An 18,762-nucleotide genomic window follows, 5' to 3' on the forward strand; every position below is an offset into this window, starting at 1 on the left:
CCCATCTCCCCCAATGTCTGTTTCTATATCAGCCTCCAAAACTCACCAAGAAGCTGAGGTCACTAGTTGTAACCTTTAGCCCCCTGAGGAATAAAATCAAATATGGAGGATTATATTTGGAATACGCATTATTTATGTAAGGGATAATATACAATGAAAGTGTTGTTGTTGGGAAATGAGATCTCAACAGGGTGAGCAGGATCCCTGGCAAAAAGCGGAAGGGTCATGTCTCACCCCAAAGGGATTTTTCCACTATGAAAACAAATGCATTGAATTCTGCCTCTGATAGAACTCTTCATTTCATATTTCATTCTTCATTCTTGGAGAATGTTCAGCTTTAAAAAATGAAATAAGAAGAGAGTAACTTTGCTCACTTAGGGTGTAAAAAACGCACACAGTAGAAGTAAGTGTGCACCCCTTGTACATAGGCCCAAATTCTCTCTCCCCAGTTTCTGACTATCCACTGTTCTATCTGTGAAATGAAGGCATAAAAAGCCCAAAAATAAATCTTTACACACACACAGTTAAGACTCCAACAGCACCCAGCTTGTTTTTTTCCCCCCCACACTTGGAGATGCACGCATGCCTGCTCCATGTGGTCAAATCGGGGGGGGGGGGGGGGGGGGGGGTGGATTTGGTTGAGCGTTGAAAGCCGTCAGGCCTCCTCACTTCTCCTGTCAGGAGCATCTGTCAGCTCTGCCACAGTTCTGTCTAATAAACCAGCTCCATAAACCTGCAGGCTTCCCTGCCTGAAGGCTCCCGTGCCAAATAGCATGGTAACTTTGAAGAGAGAGAAAAAAGGGAAGATCTCCTGCTATGCTGCTTCTTTATCACGCTATCATCTTCCAGTCAGATCTGTGTTTTGTGCTCAATTAGTTAATCTCACAGAGTGTCTTTCATTTAGCTCTCATAGAGGCAAAAGTGACCTTATTTGCATCGCTGTTCTCTCCGCAGGGGCAGTAACAAATGAGGCCTTGTTTTTGTTTTAAAGGAGGGCATAATGAAGCTTTGTGAAGGCACGATCCAAGGCAGATAACCCAACAGGATTTCAATTTACCCCTGTCAAAAAATATGAAAAGCGCAAACACACACAGCAAGGGCACACTTTGTGAATCCCCCCCTCCAAAGGGCATTGATTCCATTGGATGCAGAATGATGCCTATTTATGTGTCTGTCTTTTTTTGTTATCTTTCTGACTCAGGTGCAAGTGCAACCTGCATGCCAACAGCTGTGTGTTTGACAAGGGGAAGCTGGGCTGTGAGTGTGAACACAACACCACAGGGCCAGACTGCAGCCGCTGCAAGAGGCACTACCACGGCAGAGCCTGGAGTGTGGGCTCTTACCTTCCAATACCCAAAGGAACAGCAAATATATGTAAGTATTGTGACGTTCGGTAATTTAGGCTGGACTTGCAGCTAATTAACTGGAGATACTGCTGGCACTGGTTGTAGCAAAACACAATCTCTGGTCTGGCTATAGCAGACACTGAAATCTGAGGGTGGTTGTAAAAATGAAACATTATACCCTTTATTTGTTTTTTAGTTTAAATCTTTGCCCTTGAAAGTGAAATTTGTCATACCTCTTAATCACATTAGCTGTTCGCCTCTAGGCTTCTGTTCTCCAAAACATCTTAAGCAAGTTTTTTGGATTTGTTAAATCTGCCAGTGAGAGAGAGCTAACATGCAAAAAACAATATAGAGTCATTTGGCTGTCAGTTTATGAGTTAGTTTATAGCTTAAATATCTTTCCGTACAATGAATGACTAACAAATAGCACTGTAATTTATAAAGCTATGAGCATAACTACAAATGTAGTAGTTTGTTCAAACCGTATGCATACCTAAGATTTTCTTTGAACTGAAATGAAATGAATGAAATGTGGAAGTAGACATACATCTATCTCCCCTCAAAACCTCCTGGTGTGTGTTCTGATAGAGGACAAGATATTGTTTCAAGCTAGCTGGCAAAATGTGCCCCAATCATTTCTGTCAGAGTCTGTCAGTGATTGTGTTTACACAACACTTTCTGTTATTTCACCCTCGAGTTTCTCCCCTTATTCTCCTCTCATCTCTGTATGTCAATGACATTAGCCCCTTTCACATATGAACTCCCATAAATATCTAAATGATTTCAGCACATACTGCCCCTGACATTTTCAAAAGTTGCTCATTCACACATGTCTTTCAAAGTAGGATTTTTCCCCGGTGGGATTGGAGGGGAGGGTCTCTGAGGGGCAGGACATGATCTAATAATGATGGAAGTCGCAGTGTCATGTTTGTAACACATCCAGAAGAGGATCCAATGAAGGCATGCCAACAGTCGGGTTAGTAGTATGCAGTACTGTTTGAGTAGTAGGCAGTACGGTAGTATGTGGTTTTGGGCACAGCCACAGTGTTTGAAGTTATGATGACAGTTTCAAAAAAAAATGACAGTTTCAAAAAAATTCAAAAGTGAGGGTGACAAATTTAAAAACTTATATACTTATTGTAGTTTATTTAATTATTAGCATTTGATTGCAATTAGTAGTCACCGCAGTAAAAACGTGCAGCTCACACTGAAAAAAATCTGGGCGAATTTGTGTTTTTTTTTTTTTCATGCAATCATGCTCTCTCTAAAATTCGCTTCACATTCTGTCTGAACACACAGCCAGGGAGGAGGTTGAAACATTTTGTAACACCTGTCTTTGATGCTGGATGTGAGAGGCCTCCTTGATGTTTGTCTGGGCGTCTACTGGCTCCTCGCTGATCAGTTTGATCTCCTCACATCCAAGGCCAGGCCCATTCTTGAAAAGACACAGGGTCAACAATTTCACACTTTTATTTAGGAACACCTGTTACAACTTGACCAAGGTCCACGTGAAGTTCAAAGTGATGGCCACTAAGCCATCTCCATGACAACTGAGCAAACTCCGTCTGTTCACAAGACAGTAAAGGACACTTGAGACCAAAATTCAAGGCGAGGTTCAGAACACTGCAGGGAAAAGTTTCAGTTGAAGTTCAACTTGTTCTTGCTGATCGTGTAGCCCAGGATCACTTTGTGATGGTTGCCAGTGGCTGATTTAATAATTACCTGACTAAACGAGTCATCTTCCTGAAGCACAGTTTGCATTATTAGGGACAAAGAAGGGTGAGAATAACTTAATACTACATTTATTAGGTAAAGCTTTCTTTGTATGAGTTAATGGTAGGTAGGTCTCTTTTGCAAGCTCTAAAGCAACTAAAGAGCAGCAGTGGTCAGAAAGGAAAGGGGACTGACAGAAGAAGGCGATGAGCTTAACATTTCAGGTTATTTTCTGATGTCAACAACCTAGACTGGAAGCAGACTAGACATCTCATCTAACCGCCTTGGTGTAAAACGTTGTAGGCAAGCATATTGCAAGAAGTGACGGTTTCAACATAACCTCTTTGGTACGAAAGGGCATTAAGATGTAACTTAAAAGCATCCCAAGCAATTGTAAATGGACCTTAAGTAAAGACAGTTTTGTCAAAAGCTTATTTCACGCATGCACTAGAATTTCTAGAAGATTTCAGTACAGGCTGCCCCTGAAATCCTTCTGATTTGCCTGTTCACATATGCACCTCACAGCGGGAGACTATTCCTGACGGACTGGAGGGGTGGAGGTCTCAGGAGGCAAGACAAGCCATAAAAACGAGGAAGTGGAAATGGATGGATTGATGTGGCCCCTTGATGACATTTTTTACATTTATATCTATGCTACATATTGTACAGGGGCATGTCCAGGGGTAGGCCAGGAGTGGCATGGGCCACTTTAGAAATGTGATTGGTCACCCAAGGTGCTGCACCAAAAATCCCAAACTTTCATTGGCTATTTGCCCTGTCAGATGGGAGACTTGTGTTAAAATCAACTATTAGGTCTTTAGGCCTTCTTTTGCAGAAGGCTGCTAGTAGTTTTCTTAACATATCAGTGTAGCAATTTTTGGTTTGTACTTGAAATTAAAAGAAAAACTTTGAATATCTATCAAATAAGAATGTGCATATGAAAGTAAGTCACACTGTCTTACTTGCAATGAACTAACTGGGAATGTGTCAGGACCAATATGTTGCAGGTTGGACTGTGCAGAATTTCACATGCACTTTTTTTAAGTACTTTAAATGGTGACTTTTAAACATATTTTTTTTTGTGTCATAAAAATTAAGCTAATGTTGCCATTATCTCTTGTTTTAAAAGTTGTTATGATTTGTGAATAATGGATCTTTATTTGAGTGAGTTTGTGCTCACATCACACTTAAGGCCACCCCTGTATAAGTCAGTGCCACAGTTGGGCCACCCCAGTCCAAAAAGTCTGGACATGCCCCTGATATGGTAAATATTCAAAGTACCAAAAAAAGAGTAGTAAAGGATCTACTGGCGAGCAAGAAAGAGAATAAATCTACTTTACTATACGCACGAAAACAGTTGCATCACATTGGTTGCTCACCGGTTGCAGGATATAAACATCAACAACCCTGCCCACCCAATTATTAATTGAGGGCTGGCAAAAAATAAAAATAAATAAAAAACGGTTGTTTTGGTCGCTTTAACATAAAATAATAAGAATAGCGTTTCTGAATGTACTGAAAGCTGACATTTTTAGAACAATCCTATGGGCCCTTTTCTAAGGCATTAGGGTCCACAATGACATATTTGAAAATGAGCACTTGCTGCATGTATTTATGTCTTGCCTTTTTTTTCCCTTGGGGGATTGATAAATCTTGGTATGTTTAATTTATTCAACATCAAGTGAACATAAACAACACTCCTCCAATACTTTAACATTGAATTAAGTATTCCCTTCCTCTACGCCATAATAAGGGTGAACTAATGCTGGATCTTTCCCTGCCTGTTCACATGGTATCTCTGAGGCAGAAGGTGCTCTTTTGAATTATCCCCATTATAATCTTGGACGGGAGTTGAGTCACATTTATCAAATCCCGTGCCTGAGGCAGGGGGCTCATTGCCTCAATAAATCTAATACAGCCACTCAGGGATGTGGTGGTGGACGGCCAGGCGAGGGCCAGATGGTGGAAGATCTAGCCCTCTGGTCCTCCGCTCACACTGATTCAGCCTTACAGTCAGAAACCCAACATGGCAGCAGTCTGGAGGGATTGACAGCAGGTTTTTCAGATGCTAAGGTTGATTGTCTGACTCAGATTCTCAGACATAGACGCTGTGATTAGATCTGTACAAAGATACGATATTGCTATTGATCCACTGAGCACATATAAACATTTGCTTTGCTTATATCTATGTGTTCTTTGGGTGATTTTTTTGATGACAATTCAAGGGATTACACACATTTGTATTAGCATGTATCTTGTGAAACTGCACGTTTGTTTTCACGCGTGTGCTTCAAACGGCATGTGTGTGCACATGCAGCACATTTGATTGCGTTTGGGAGTTTGTTTTTGTGAACTCTGAGGAGATATTGCTCGATTTACCTCTGCACCTCTTCCGTGTTATGAGACTCCCTGCAATGTGCTGCTCACCGCCAGATTGACAGGCTGTTATTAAAAAATCCAACACTTGGCCGCATCTGCACCCGACTGATGAAACCAGGGGTCTAGCCATATCAAAAGCAATATTAGCACACTTGTTTGGCAGCGGAATAAAATGCAATAATGTTGCACATGGAAGTGACGTAACGATATTGGTCCCCCAGGTGTTCAATGAACGTGCTTTTCTCTTAAATTATTCCTCTTTCTCTCATAAGTAAAGCCCGTGCCTGTATTCATTATGTGGAGCTCATATTTTGTGTAAAGATATTAAACATACAGGCATATCATATAAAGACAAATATGCTGAACGTGCAAGATGTAATTATGCTTTAATAGCTTTCATCTGTCATCAAGACTTCCTCTTTAATCATTGAAGTCCTTTATCTCACAGGTATGAACAGGGCGAGGTCTATTACAAATTTAAATCCCAGCGTATTCAGATATATGGACATACGTGACCCTTCATCTAATAAATTAGAGCCAAAAATGGAGCCCTCTGTTGCTATGGGGCATGGCTGTCAGCGGCAGGGAGTGACTGATCGTGATTCAAATCCGAGGTTTCTCTAAAAGAAGCAGGAGAAAAAGCTGTGAGTTGCCCGCAGAGCAGAAGAGGAATCACTTGGAGAATTATGTTGACAGTCCACTTTGGAGGAGAGCGTCAACTCATCTGGTGTTCCAAAGCAGGTTCACAGGTTAAGAAGGACTGCGGCTCAGACTTTGATCAGACTGTAGAATGTGTTTTGGCTTCAAAGGCCAATGATGTTTTCCCTCCAATTCGCACAAAGAACAACTGTTTGCTGCAGTTTGCTTGCTTTCTTGCAAATTGGAGCTTAAAATCTATGTTTTTCCTGGGCTGCTGCGGTGCTGTGGTGAATGCCAACAGTTGTTGTGACAGCCCCAAACTGGTAATGAAGTGATGAATGGGGTGCTAACAATATGAAGCCCAGCTGAAAAATAATTTGAGAAGGACAAAGCTTGGAAAACGTTTTCCACTAATTATAGGATGGGACATGCCCGCTGATTATACTAATAAACACAAAGATGATGAACACACAGACAAACACTGATAACAAATATGTGGGAGACAAAAACGGCATCGAGGTTTGAGTTGTAGGCCGGGCTTTTATGCGAGTGCTTGGTAGTGTCTGTTTTTTAATGTATTTAATATTTTTTTTATATTTCACAGACGGTGGGTAGTCATATTTTCCTATTTAGATAAATAAGTAATTTTATCAATATGTTTTTTCAATTTAATTTTTCAGGAATCTATTGGAAACTCTGAAACTGTTCTTTATGTGTTACATTAACGCCCACTGGACTTTAAATTTATTTCTTTACATGCACTGTGTGAGTAGGTTGCATACACTATAAGATGTTTTCTCATTGTCCACTGCACAGCTCCTACATTGCACCTTTTGTACATTTTGTGTTTTTTATTTTTTAGAGTTCAGATTTTTAAATTCTATTTTATATATTGTAATAGCTTCTTATACTGTATTATTTAAGTTGTTGTTAGTTCTGCTTTATTTCCTTGTTAATTGTTTAGCACCAATACACCAAGTCAAATTCCTTGTATGTGTAAATGTATTTGATTCTGATTCTGATTCCTCTAAACTGACACGTTGATAACACTGTCTTTTTACAGATTCAATTAAACTGGTTTAAATCTCCTGTGAGGAGTTCAATCTGGTTGTGTAATGGACTGAAATGAATACCAATGCCTCTATAAGAGCAATACAAAGCAAAATAATTTCCATGTGTATCGGAAAAGATCAGCAAAGAGATGAGAGGTACCACTTTGTCCACTTGGGGCACCAAAATCAAAGCAAAAGTTCCTCACAGGAGCTTTAATTCAGAGACCTTTTGGCTGAAAGATTATTCACAGAAAATTCAACTTTTGAGACAAAGACACGATCTAGTTGTTCAAACTAAATTTTGTGTGCTGAAGGAAGGTCTTTTATGAATGACAACTTTGGATTCTGTTGACATTTCATGGCTGGCAGACCTGTTATTATCATCAGAAGAAGGCGGGTGTTGTTCAGGTTCACTGAAGAGCCACAGCTGCTGTTAATCAGTGCACACAGAGGAGACCAAGTGGTGGTCATCATAAATTGCTTGAAGGAAACAACTTAAGTATATAGTGTTTGCTTGCTTTTTAATGGGAGTCATTTCAGACATGAGTAATGCGCCACTAAAACATTTTCTCTTTGCTCTTTTGCAGGTATTCCCAGTAATCACGGACCAGTGCGTAAGTGAACATGCTTCTTTATTCTAAGTTGGCATGCTGACTAATAGTTTCCCCCCTCAGTGATGACTAACTCTTATGTTGGAGTGACACATTGTGCCGTGCATTACCATTACAATTCAACAGTTTGTTTTTTTCACAAAGAAAAAAATCCATCTTAACATTCATTCATCAATGAAGAATAACTTCATTATACCTGACTTTAATACATCTTTAAAAGTGGAAATTATCCCACAGATTAGCCCATTTATAGTTATTTAAATGTTCATTCTTGGTTTATCTTCCGATTATGAAAGAAATAATATACTTCACATTCCTGCGACTGTTGTGCAAACCACACTTCCTTTTGAATAAATTAAAAATATTGTTTTCTTACCTGACTGATAAAAAAATGTAATAATAATAATAATAATAACTTTATATAGCGCCTTTCATGAAACCCAAGGGGGGGGGGGGGGGGTGTAATGGGAGACAACAAGAGACAAACAAATGAAGGAGAAAGGAAGTGGGTGATCAGCTGGGGGGAGTGTTAGATGAGGCTGAATGCTTTGGTAAGTAATGGTAGTCATTGTCTAATTTTTACTATACGGCTGTCAAACAATTCAAACATTTGAATCGCAATTAATCACATTTGAAAAAAAGATTTGAAATTCCATTATTTTCCCATTTAAAACTGTTTTTATTGTGCTTTTATTTTGTATTATGTAAATAAGCTGAGGACTATAAGGAACATCCGGTAGATTGAAAGTTAAGACATTAAATTAAGAGTTGACAGAGGAACTGCTTAACGATACAAAAGTTACCGGAGTAAATTAAATAAATTAAAGGGAACCGTAAAAAAGTGAAATGTTTGATCTCATAAGGTTCATATAAGTTTTGAATTGCCAACTGAGCCGCCTGGTTGTTGTTTTTTTTTTTTAAGTGAATGAGTGAGTGGCACGGCGGTGTCATGGTTTCCTTTCACTGCGCAGGCAGGAAGTCGCTCGATGGCTTAATTACGGTGCCCTGAAAGGGACAAAAAAGGAACACGATTAATGGGATTTAAAAAGATTGGTGTATTAGTTGTGGACATTAATTGCATCACGTTTAACACGTTAACGCTGACAGCCCGAAGTTTTATATATTTCCACATTTGGAATAGAATAAAATTAGCAGACAACTTAATATCCTTTGAGCCTTGTAAGTTTTTGGATGTGTTACACACTGTGCAGGTTCAAAGTCGCCTCTTGATTGTTCATATTGTTCCTGAATAAATTGAAATAAACCAATAGACAAAGGGAGTCTAAAAGCTACCTTATCCTCAACTCATTCATTGCCTTAAGGCAGAAATTCTTAATTTTTTTCACAAGGGGTTTGCAAAATAGTACACATGAATATGAAGTATGTCATTTGTAGTTGAGGTGCAACACAGGCACAGTTTAAGACTGAGTGTAGTTCATGAAATATGGTAGAGCTCCTGCATGTTTGAGTCAGTGAATCAGCAGGAACTCTCTCTTCCACACTAGAATATTAGCCCTAAGCTCACAGACGGATATCTGCCCAAGGCCAAACACAAGTAAAGCTTCCATTTTTATTATTATGAATACCTGGTTCCCACCATGCACCCCTACGCATGTTGATGCCTGAAGGTGACTCCTCATGCTGGATAACAACAGTAGCTACCATATGTCCATGTCTCTGCCTTTGTCTTGTGGAAAGATTCACCCATTTAAGTTGCATGCACACCATTTACATTAGTCGACCTACTATTCCAAACATGTGGCAGACGTTTTCCTACAGTTCTGAGGCCCAGACATAAAACAGATTATTGTTAAAAAAAAAAAAAATTAAAAAGCAAGAATTGATGCATGCTGGCCCTGTTCTTTAAGTACATAACAGCATGAATTATCTGACGACTCGAGTGTAATTTATAACCTTTCCCATTTCCACACAGATCGAGCAAATGCTTCATCTCTTGGTGTTGCAAATCGTAACCAAGGTAGGCTTATAGGCTTTGTAACTTCAGCATGACTTTAACGATACATAGAAAGAATTGATTGCTTATTGATTGGAAGCGTAAAAAAAAAAAAAAAAAAAAAAAAAAAAAGTGCTTTGAAGGTGTAATGTAGAATTTGCTAATGGAAGTTTGCAAAAGGTTGTTTTCCCAAAGCCCAGATGCTTTTATCCCTGCATGCACACAAACAAACACAGGTCCTTACAAGACGGACCTTTTGTTGTGGGGAAACTGAAGGGAATGGACCTCGCGCTTCAGGATCACAGAGTCCACAGCTTCCTAACCCCTTTGATCGTATCCTGCTTTTTAAATACCCAGAATGCTCTCTGAAGGGGCACCCTTTCTGCCGTGATCAGAAGGGGGAAGGGGGGAGGAAAGAGGAGAAGGAGAGGGAAGGAGAGAAGAGGCTCCAGGGGGGTTTATGTAGATTGATCTCCAGCTATCTGCAGCTAATCCTCAGGCCCAGATATCCTGTGTAGTGAGTGTTAAGTTGCATCTGCACCACTGCTTTCACAGACTGGAGGGAGAAAAAAATTAAAAAGGACTTTTGGGATTTCTACGATTAAGGGAAGGGATTGTTTTCCTTCTATTTTCATGACTTGCAAAGCTGAGAACCAGATGCTCCAGTGTTGGCTGCTGTCAGAGGTGAAAGGAAACCAGTTACTGCTCTGGAATGGGTTACAAATTGTGCTTGTTTCCAAATCAAGTGTGCGAGTATTAGTCAATCAAACCTGCCTAAGCTGATCTAACCTATGAACATTTGATTATTGGATGTGTTGCGTTACCTGCTACTTTATTAGCAGTTCTCTAAACAGGGCAACTAGATGTTTTCTAAAATAAACACAAGAAAGTTATTTAGCATTTGAGTAACGTCAACCTCCTAAGGTAAGGTCACTTTATTTGTAACAGTAGGTAGATTTGGTTTGCAGTAATTGAGTCGGACTCCTTTTACATACTAACGACAAGACAGGACGAAACTTGATGAAATGACAACAGTGCTCAATACTAAAGAGAACAGCCAGTCAGTAAAACAAGATTTTGACTCACCAATATTCACTGATATATAACTGAAAAAAAATGTGTGTACTCCTTTTTATTTGACACTGCAGACAGAACATTTTCTGATATTCGTTCCTGTAAATATACTATGTGTATGTGTTGATTGTTGAAACACTTGCTTAACTTCTGACATTCGAAAACAGTAATCAACTTAAGTACCGGTAGGGATTCACTGAGAGAGTAAGACCCAACCTCGTTTTCAGACTGACAAAGATTTGATTTGCAGCTCTTATAGCGAGGCCTATAAAGGCAATACAAAGACACCTGTGTGACTTCTTCTTAGCAACAATGATAGAAGAGTGTGGTACTAAAACATGAGATATGTAAAGCAACAAATGGAGACTGACAATAAAGGGTGAAGTCCTTATAAATGATCTTAAAAATAGGCAATATTTCTTTTTTTGTTGGTTATGAAACCGACTGATGTGAATTCTGACACCTCAATAGGAGGAACATACCTGAAAGCAGTATGAGATGCTTTGTTGTTCAATTCTATTTACACAAGTAGAGAACAAAATCAGCAAAGAAATAAAAACTCAGGTTGCTAATGACCATATTTTATAACAGATGTCCAAAATCACACCCTCATTCTCTACTTCATATTCCCAACAAAGGGAGGCAATAGGGCAAAAAAATGTGGACACTACAAACTAAAAATTAAGAATGAAATAGAAAGTATTGAATTTTTAATAAATGATCCAACATATTCTTTAAGCTTCATTGCTGCTAGTATGGATGATTTAATATTGGACAAAGGCCAGTGAGTTGTTGCCCTGTGATATGGTTAGCTAACATGCTTCTTGGCTATAGCTTTTAAATTAGCCTACATTCAAGTTAAACTTTTTAACTAAATATCAGAAACCCTAAACCTAAACCACTAAATATCAACAACAGAGGACATTTTCCAAAACCACTGACAGATACACGAAATCTAACTTTCTAATTTTCAAATCTGACGACCGTTTACTTACCCTTTGTTAGACACGTTCTTGAGCAACAGTAGGCCCCTCCTGTTATTCCAGGCAGAATTGTAGCCCTGCCACGACAACGTGCTAAGTATTCAGCAGGCAGTTTATGTTGAACTTGTGAGTCTGGAGTCATGACTAATGATGAAGCCTCCATGTTAATATGATAACAGGTTTCAGCTTTCCCTGACATCATGGAAAAGATATTGATCCAGTGTAATTGAAGAAACACTATTCTGTCTCGGTGCATATAATTAGCAGATCCTGTATCTGGAAACTGTCTCCAGTTATACTTAATTGCACTGGCCGATCTATAGTTGTAAAAGCGTCTTTAAAAACGCTTCAATAAATGACTATAAATATGATTTTTAAATAAGATTTTCTTCTCTGTGTGTAATTAAACTGAGTTGCCAACTATTCTCCAGGGTCTTTCTCTTTGACGCTCCACATGACGAATTTGATTCGTGTAGAGATCAGCAGATAAGAATGAATGCTGTTGTTTTTTCCAAATCCTCAACCACAAAAAAAGTTGTGACAGGATCTTCATTCATTTCTGACTGTTTAACTTGCATCATGCAGTGATTTCTGTATCTCACAGACTTCTGTCAAAGAGAGTCTGAGGACGTCAAGAGCTGAGTTCTCTCTGAGATGAGAGATTAGAGAACTGCCTGAGTATGTTTAGGACATAAACACACCAACAGATCTTCTAAAAAAACAGTACCAATATAGGGATTTGTTTGTCCAACATTTTAGTATCGTAGTCGATTTGTTTGTTACTCTGTAAAAGATTGAAAACATGGTTATTCTCTGACAGCGGGGGGGCCATTAAATGACTTTTGAAAAATAAAAGCATTTTGTTTTCTCAAACATAACTATTATCTGTTACAGTCATTTAGGGAGAGTTCCCCATATTAATTCCATCACACTGCTTGCTTTAACATATATGACGTCTTAGAGTGCAGTCATTCTGCTACAGATGGCCTAGTGGTTAGGTCGCGCCCCATGGAAGAAGGAATACTCCTCCAAGCAGGCGACCAGGTTTGAATCCAACCTGTGGCATCATTCCTGCACGTTATTGCCTATACTCTCTCTCTCCTGATTTCCTACTTGATCCACTATCCTATATATCCGATAGCTCAGTCTTAAAGCTTTAAAAAAATGTAAATTCTTCCAAAATCTGAAAAAGAAAAGCCTAAAAATCGTATTGGTATTTTAAAAAGGACTGTAGACCATTAAGAAATGAAACACAAAGAACTTATAGATTTGCGTTGCAGAAACACAAATGTAATAAACTGCCAGAGGTTTGGTCGAAAAATACAAGCAGGTCTTTATCTTTGTCTTTTTGTTTTTTAACAAATTAACAACAACATTAACAAATTCTGTGAAAATACACAGAAAGAGTTATCTAATTCATAAAGGATATCATTCTTCTTTACAAAACTTTTACACTATGTTATAAAGTAAAATGTGGTCGTTTAACAGAAGATTACAGTCAACAGTTAAATAACATGCATGTGCATTATTTTCCCATTCACACAAAGCAGCAGCATGAAATTAAATTCAGCTCTTTGTCTTTCCTATCCATCACTGTTGCAATGTTGCTGTGCTGGATTTTCTCCATGTTGCTTCGTGCAACACCGAGACCCAATGATGGATGTGTCACAACAGTTATACAGCTAAAATGTCACACATCTGACAGAGGTGTGAGGTGCACATATGTCCCAGAGAGAGTATGCTAGTGCTCGGCAGCCCAGAGTTCGAATTGCTGTGTTCTCACCAGCTGCCAGCAAAGTCTGAGAAAGAGAGAGAGAGAGAGAGAGTGATGTCATACCAGGCAAAACTGTCGTCTATAATATGACAACAAGCTCTTCGCTGAAATTCATTTAAAGACCTTATAGTGTATTTTACCATCTCTTATAAAAGGGAAACTTGCAAAATGTCCTCATCAAAGCGACTACTACGGCATGTGTATCAGCTAAGTAATGTTTTCTGAAAAATATTCTGAAAATGCACAAAATTCCTGAAAATTTCCCAAATTTTTTGGGGGTGAGCTGCTTGTGTGAACACAAACGGCCAAGTTTTTCACCCTTCCTTTCCTGGAACTCCCCTTGTAAAATATCTGCATGAAGTTGAGGTTGTCTGATAAGTTAACACAGCAGGAAATATATTAAGGAATATGACCCTCCCTAAGTTGCATGATGGGAAATATAGGAGCTTGTGCATGGGCAGTACTTTTGAATGGATGTGAGAATATGTCAGGTTTTGCTGCTTAAACTTTTTAAATCCATGTCTACCAATTTTATAAAAGTGCAATACTTAATCACTGAAATGATCCTTTAGACTGTTGCCATACCCACTTTGTTTGACATAATTAACACTTTCAGATTTCTTTAAAAATGTGATTTAAATACTACACCTTTAAATGAGTTGTATTGATGATTACTATACATGTGTGAAAGCATCTTGTTGCACACCATCCTGTACAGTGTCACTGAAAATCCTTCATTATCTATAACTGATAGGAACTGAATCTAAGTTACAAACTTTTATTATTTCACAGATACCAAGTCACTTTGTGAGATTTCTAAGTGACACGGGATAATTGACTTATTTTACAGTGTATTTTGTCAGACAGTCGGACCCTGTGGCTGCATAAAGACACCGCATGCTTAATCCTCTGGATAAGCAAACTAATTGGGCTACAGATGCTTTTAGAAAGACAGCGTTCCTTTGGGTCTGCTGGAGGACATGCAGATTATCCTTCGACCACAAGCCACAAAGTTAATGTCTAGACTATACAATGGAGACCCAGCTGATCCCATGGACATTTTTAGAAATGCACATATAGCAGGTGTATTCCATTAGCAGTAAAATGGGAAAGCTCCTTTGACAGACCGGTTTGGGGCGTAGCCAGGAGGCCATTAATGTCTCAATCCACTGAGGACACGGAAGAAGCAGTCTGGGAATCAGGAGTCCTTTTCTGGCACGCAAAGTTCAAGTTCAGACATCTTTTTGTCGAGAAAGAGGTTCATATTGTTTGGCATGTCGGGAGTGTCTTGAGGTCTTTGTCCTGTCAGAGCTCGGCCTGGACTGTCAGGACACATTTGGACTCGGCCTAAGCTTGTGTTGCATGCTGAGTTTTTGGACAGGTTTGAGTAAGGGTTATATTGATGACAACATTACAAATAAAGTATAAAAATCGTATGAAAAAAAATTACGGTCCAGTATTCACTCCCCTGATAGCTCTCAGCTCAGGGACATAACTGGCTCTTAAGCTGTTAAATACTCCAATGCTGTTTAATAGGAAGTAGCTCTTTGTTAATCAATGAGCTCGCCAATGCTAATATGTTTTAGCTAAACAGCTGCCTGCAGTTGCCAAAAACTACAGTATTAGTGCGTGAAACAGAACCAAAACTAAGGCTTAAAAACATACAATGAGCTAAAAGACGCTCCTCTGAGGATTTTTTTAACTGGTTGTGAAATACACTGAAATTAATACTGATACCTCTTTATAGCCTACACAAGCAAAATTGACATAATTGATCATTCTACAGAAATGTTCAGTGCTTGACACCGTCGGTTTAACAAAGGATGAACAGCACACTGCAAACACAGACTCTATTTTTTTTTTCATTTTCAATTATAAAGAGTCATAATGAGTGTTACATTTGACTGTTAAAAGATTGCACAGTGAGGGCTTTTATTTAGTTTGTCTAAAAACACAACTTCAATATGTATAGAAAAAGATCAGCAAAGACATAATAGGTACCACTTTGTCCACAGGGGGAGCCAAACATCTACACAAACCAAAAAAGTTTTTCACTTGAGTTTCAAATTTCTGAAGAGCTGAGGGAGACTTTTCATTACTTATCAAGTAGAACGTTAGTACATTTTTATTGTTAAAATATTGAATACAACTACCAAAAAATGTCTTGCTTCCCCTTGCTTTGCACTTCAGGCATTTTCATTATCATTTATTTTGTAGAAGCTGCTGAACAGGATCTGTCTACGGGTCAGGGAAAGGAGAACAGAGTTTTTAAAGGAATGAAAGGAGCAATCGGCTATGCCAGCCTCTAATACACCTCCTTAACAGCTGCACTACTTACCGCCTCCAATTACAAATATTATCAAAAATGTGTTCAGCATGCTCAAATGCATCTGCGCCATAAGTCTTCCCCTTGCTTCACATTGATTTGCCCTTTAGGGGAAATGAATGTAAACAAACAGCTTATTCACAATATGATTTGCGGATCAGGATCTGTTGTGAGTGTTTACAAAATTCTAACAAAGTCATATTTCCAGCATTGATTCTAATAAGTTGTGTGGCCCATTTTATTTTAAATCTGTCTCAAACAACGCTCTATGAACATGTCAGATTCTGATATCAGTCCCTGAATCAAAGAGCAGTGGCTTGTCTCCAGACTCATTATTTTGCATCCGGTGTTCAAAAGTCATACACAGAGAAATCTATCACTTAATGCCTCCCCAAGACCTGCTGCACTTCAAGTGATGAGTTTGAGTGATGGGTAGAAAAGCTATATTTACTCCAATACTGAGATCTTTATCGAGCTTTCTTAAACAACATGTAAAAATGTTCAATGCAGCAAAGTTGTCGCATCAAGTCTCTACGAGTTTTTAAAAAAAAGTATAAAGTCAAATGAGGCAAGGAAATTGCAGTCATTAGAAGAGGTTTTTACAGGACTTCTTCACAAAAATTAAAGAATCTCCTCTAAAGCACATAACTTCAGTTGTGTTTGGTTGAAGTAGAAGGGAGTGTTTTCAAGTAAAATGCAATACCAATGCCTTTTTAATTAGTTTTGCAAGGAGAAATGATTATTTGTCAAGTTTATTCTCATGCATAAGACATATTACTGAAAACCCCAAAAAATATGATTACTATTTATGCAGGGAGAGATATCCAATTACACTGAAATCTCTTGGCAAATATTACCTCTACTAGGATTTCACCTCTGCCAGCAGCGGGGCTTCCTGGGATAATTGAGTCGTGAGTTTTTGTCTGGAAATGTGGATATCGGCTTATGTCGTTCTTATCATTCTATATCAAAACAAAGACATGTTTGGAGGCCACGACAACAATCTCTTTGTGGATATTATGTCCTTTTCCTCTAACAGGGTTGTAAGGTTTGTTGTAAGGTTAACTGCAGAAGAAAATAACAGCAATTGGCAAATTACCTGGCAGTCCTGTATTTGCATATGAAAGGTAGAGGGGAGTGTAGCTGGAGCCAGGCATCCATCCCGTGTCTGTCTCCTCTGTTCTTCGAGTGTCACTGTGCCAGAGGGATGCCAAATTTATTCCTCCAGTCCAACACATGGGGGGCTGTTTCACAATACTCTGGCATCCTTTGATTCACTAATCACTGATTTCACCTCATCGCTGCCATGGTTTGTTTGCTCTTTTGTTTTGCCAGGATTATTTTCCCTACATTCCCATTTGTGCACCTAAAAATATCAGTATAATGTCTGTGTTTCCATAACAGAGTCCTACATGTAAAGGCTTTTCTAGTATTCATGCACTATGATGTCCTGTTTTTTTTTTTGTATGTGTCTCCTCTCTGTCTGCTCACTTTACTCAAAAGTCCTTGGTTTCACCCTTCCCTAATGTGTCAGCTGTGCTCAGGACACAGAGCGTTGCAGACAGGACACGAAGAGGCAGCTTGTGCCCTGTGAACCTGCCTGTTGATGTTCTCTGCTGCTCTATCGCTGAGTGATCTATTAATCACCCCTTCCTGTCTCCCCTGCCCTTTTTCGCTTTGTCTCCGCAGCTCGCGTGTGTGACAACGCCATGCTGCGCTGTCAGAACGGCGGCACGTGCCACCACCATCAGCGCTGCCACTGTCCCCCTGGCTTCACGGGCGTCCTGTGCGAGAGAGCTCGCTGCCAGGGCCCAGGGGAGTGCGAGGACCAATTGTCTGGACGGGCCGCCTTCCATAACCACCCCATCGCTTATACCCTCGTAGTGCTCCTGCTATTGATTGTACCCCTTTGCTGAGAGACCAGAGTGGCCTCACATCCTTAACCAAAACCCTAAGACCACATATGTTGAGACTGAACTCTCAACTTGAAGAACAGAGGACGTGTGGACAATGTGCTCGGCATACAATATAAGCAACTCTTTTGTATATCCAAGGCCACAGGTGTGGGTGAAAGTGTAACTAGTGCAACAGGATCTGTTATACCGAATACTAGATGGATTCATGAACGTATTGGTAAAGTCGCTGCAGTCTTATAATGTCACAGAGGACACGGTTGGAGTGCTGGCTTTGCGGTTATGTCATTGGCTGATGCTTCATTAAAAAGGCAGACTGGAGACTCGGGTAGAGCTACCCACCTTCTGAGAGCAAACTGTACAAAACTAGACACATGATTTCTAAGTATCATCTGAAGTAATTAAAAAATAATAATGTGGACGGGGACATTTTAGTTCATCTCACCTCACTGCCTCCTTCCTTCCTTGTTCCCTTCTTCTTCTCTCCGCTCCCTCACTCTGTCCCTCACTGCTCCTCCCTGTGCTTTGGTGACTCTGGTGATTTTTACTTTGCTGAAGGGTGTCTGTTGTTTCTGCAAAATGCTGCACATGTAATGTTAACGAGCCCCTAGATGAGTACCAATCTTTTTCGGTTTTTTTTCCTTTTTCCGGAGGCTTTGTAGTCATGCTTGAGCTCACCTGTATGGGATTAAAAAAAAAAAAAAAGTTGTAACATACTGTAACTGTATTTAATTTTTGTATAAAACAGATATTTTCATGACTACGCAAAACAAAAGGATGTATTACTTGTTTTCTATTGCTGCAGATCTGTCCTAGACGTGGACTATATGAGTGCGTAAGGAGTTTGGTTGTATTATTTCCTTTGCTTGTGTGGCACATGGTTCTCTTCATTCGAGATCTGCTGTCAAAACTATGTTTACATACATACTTACACAATACACTTCCACCAAAGGGAAAAAGAAACACATGTCTTTGTCTTATTGTTGAACATTAGAGAT

General features: G+C 39.3%; 1 protein-coding gene across 3 annotated transcripts in view; it reads left to right on the forward strand.

The window, feature by feature from the left end:
• LOC109975356 (netrin-G1-like) overlaps positions 1 to 18,534 on the forward strand; it is a 71,921-nt gene extending 53,387 nt beyond the window's left edge. For 2 of the 3 annotated variants that reach the window (XM_020625861.2, XM_020625815.3), the window contains exons 4-7: positions 1,202 to 1,374; positions 7,717 to 7,743; positions 9,674 to 9,718; positions 17,541 to 18,534. In XM_020625861.2, coding sequence (XP_020481517.1) covers positions 1,202 to 1,374; positions 7,717 to 7,743; positions 9,674 to 9,718; positions 17,541 to 17,767 — 472 coding nt within the window. In that variant the 3' untranslated portion in view covers positions 17,768 to 18,534. The remainder of the gene's footprint in view (positions 1 to 1,201; positions 1,375 to 7,716; positions 7,744 to 9,673; positions 9,719 to 17,540) is intronic. The other variant, XM_065954309.1, reaches the window with a different exon arrangement.
• The last annotated feature ends 228 nt before the right edge of the window (positions 18,535 to 18,762 follow it).

This window comes from Labrus bergylta, chromosome 4 (genome assembly GCF_963930695.1).
Source record: "Labrus bergylta chromosome 4, fLabBer1.1, whole genome shotgun sequence".
Lineage (NCBI taxonomy): Eukaryota > Metazoa > Chordata > Actinopteri > Labriformes > Labridae > Labrus > Labrus bergylta.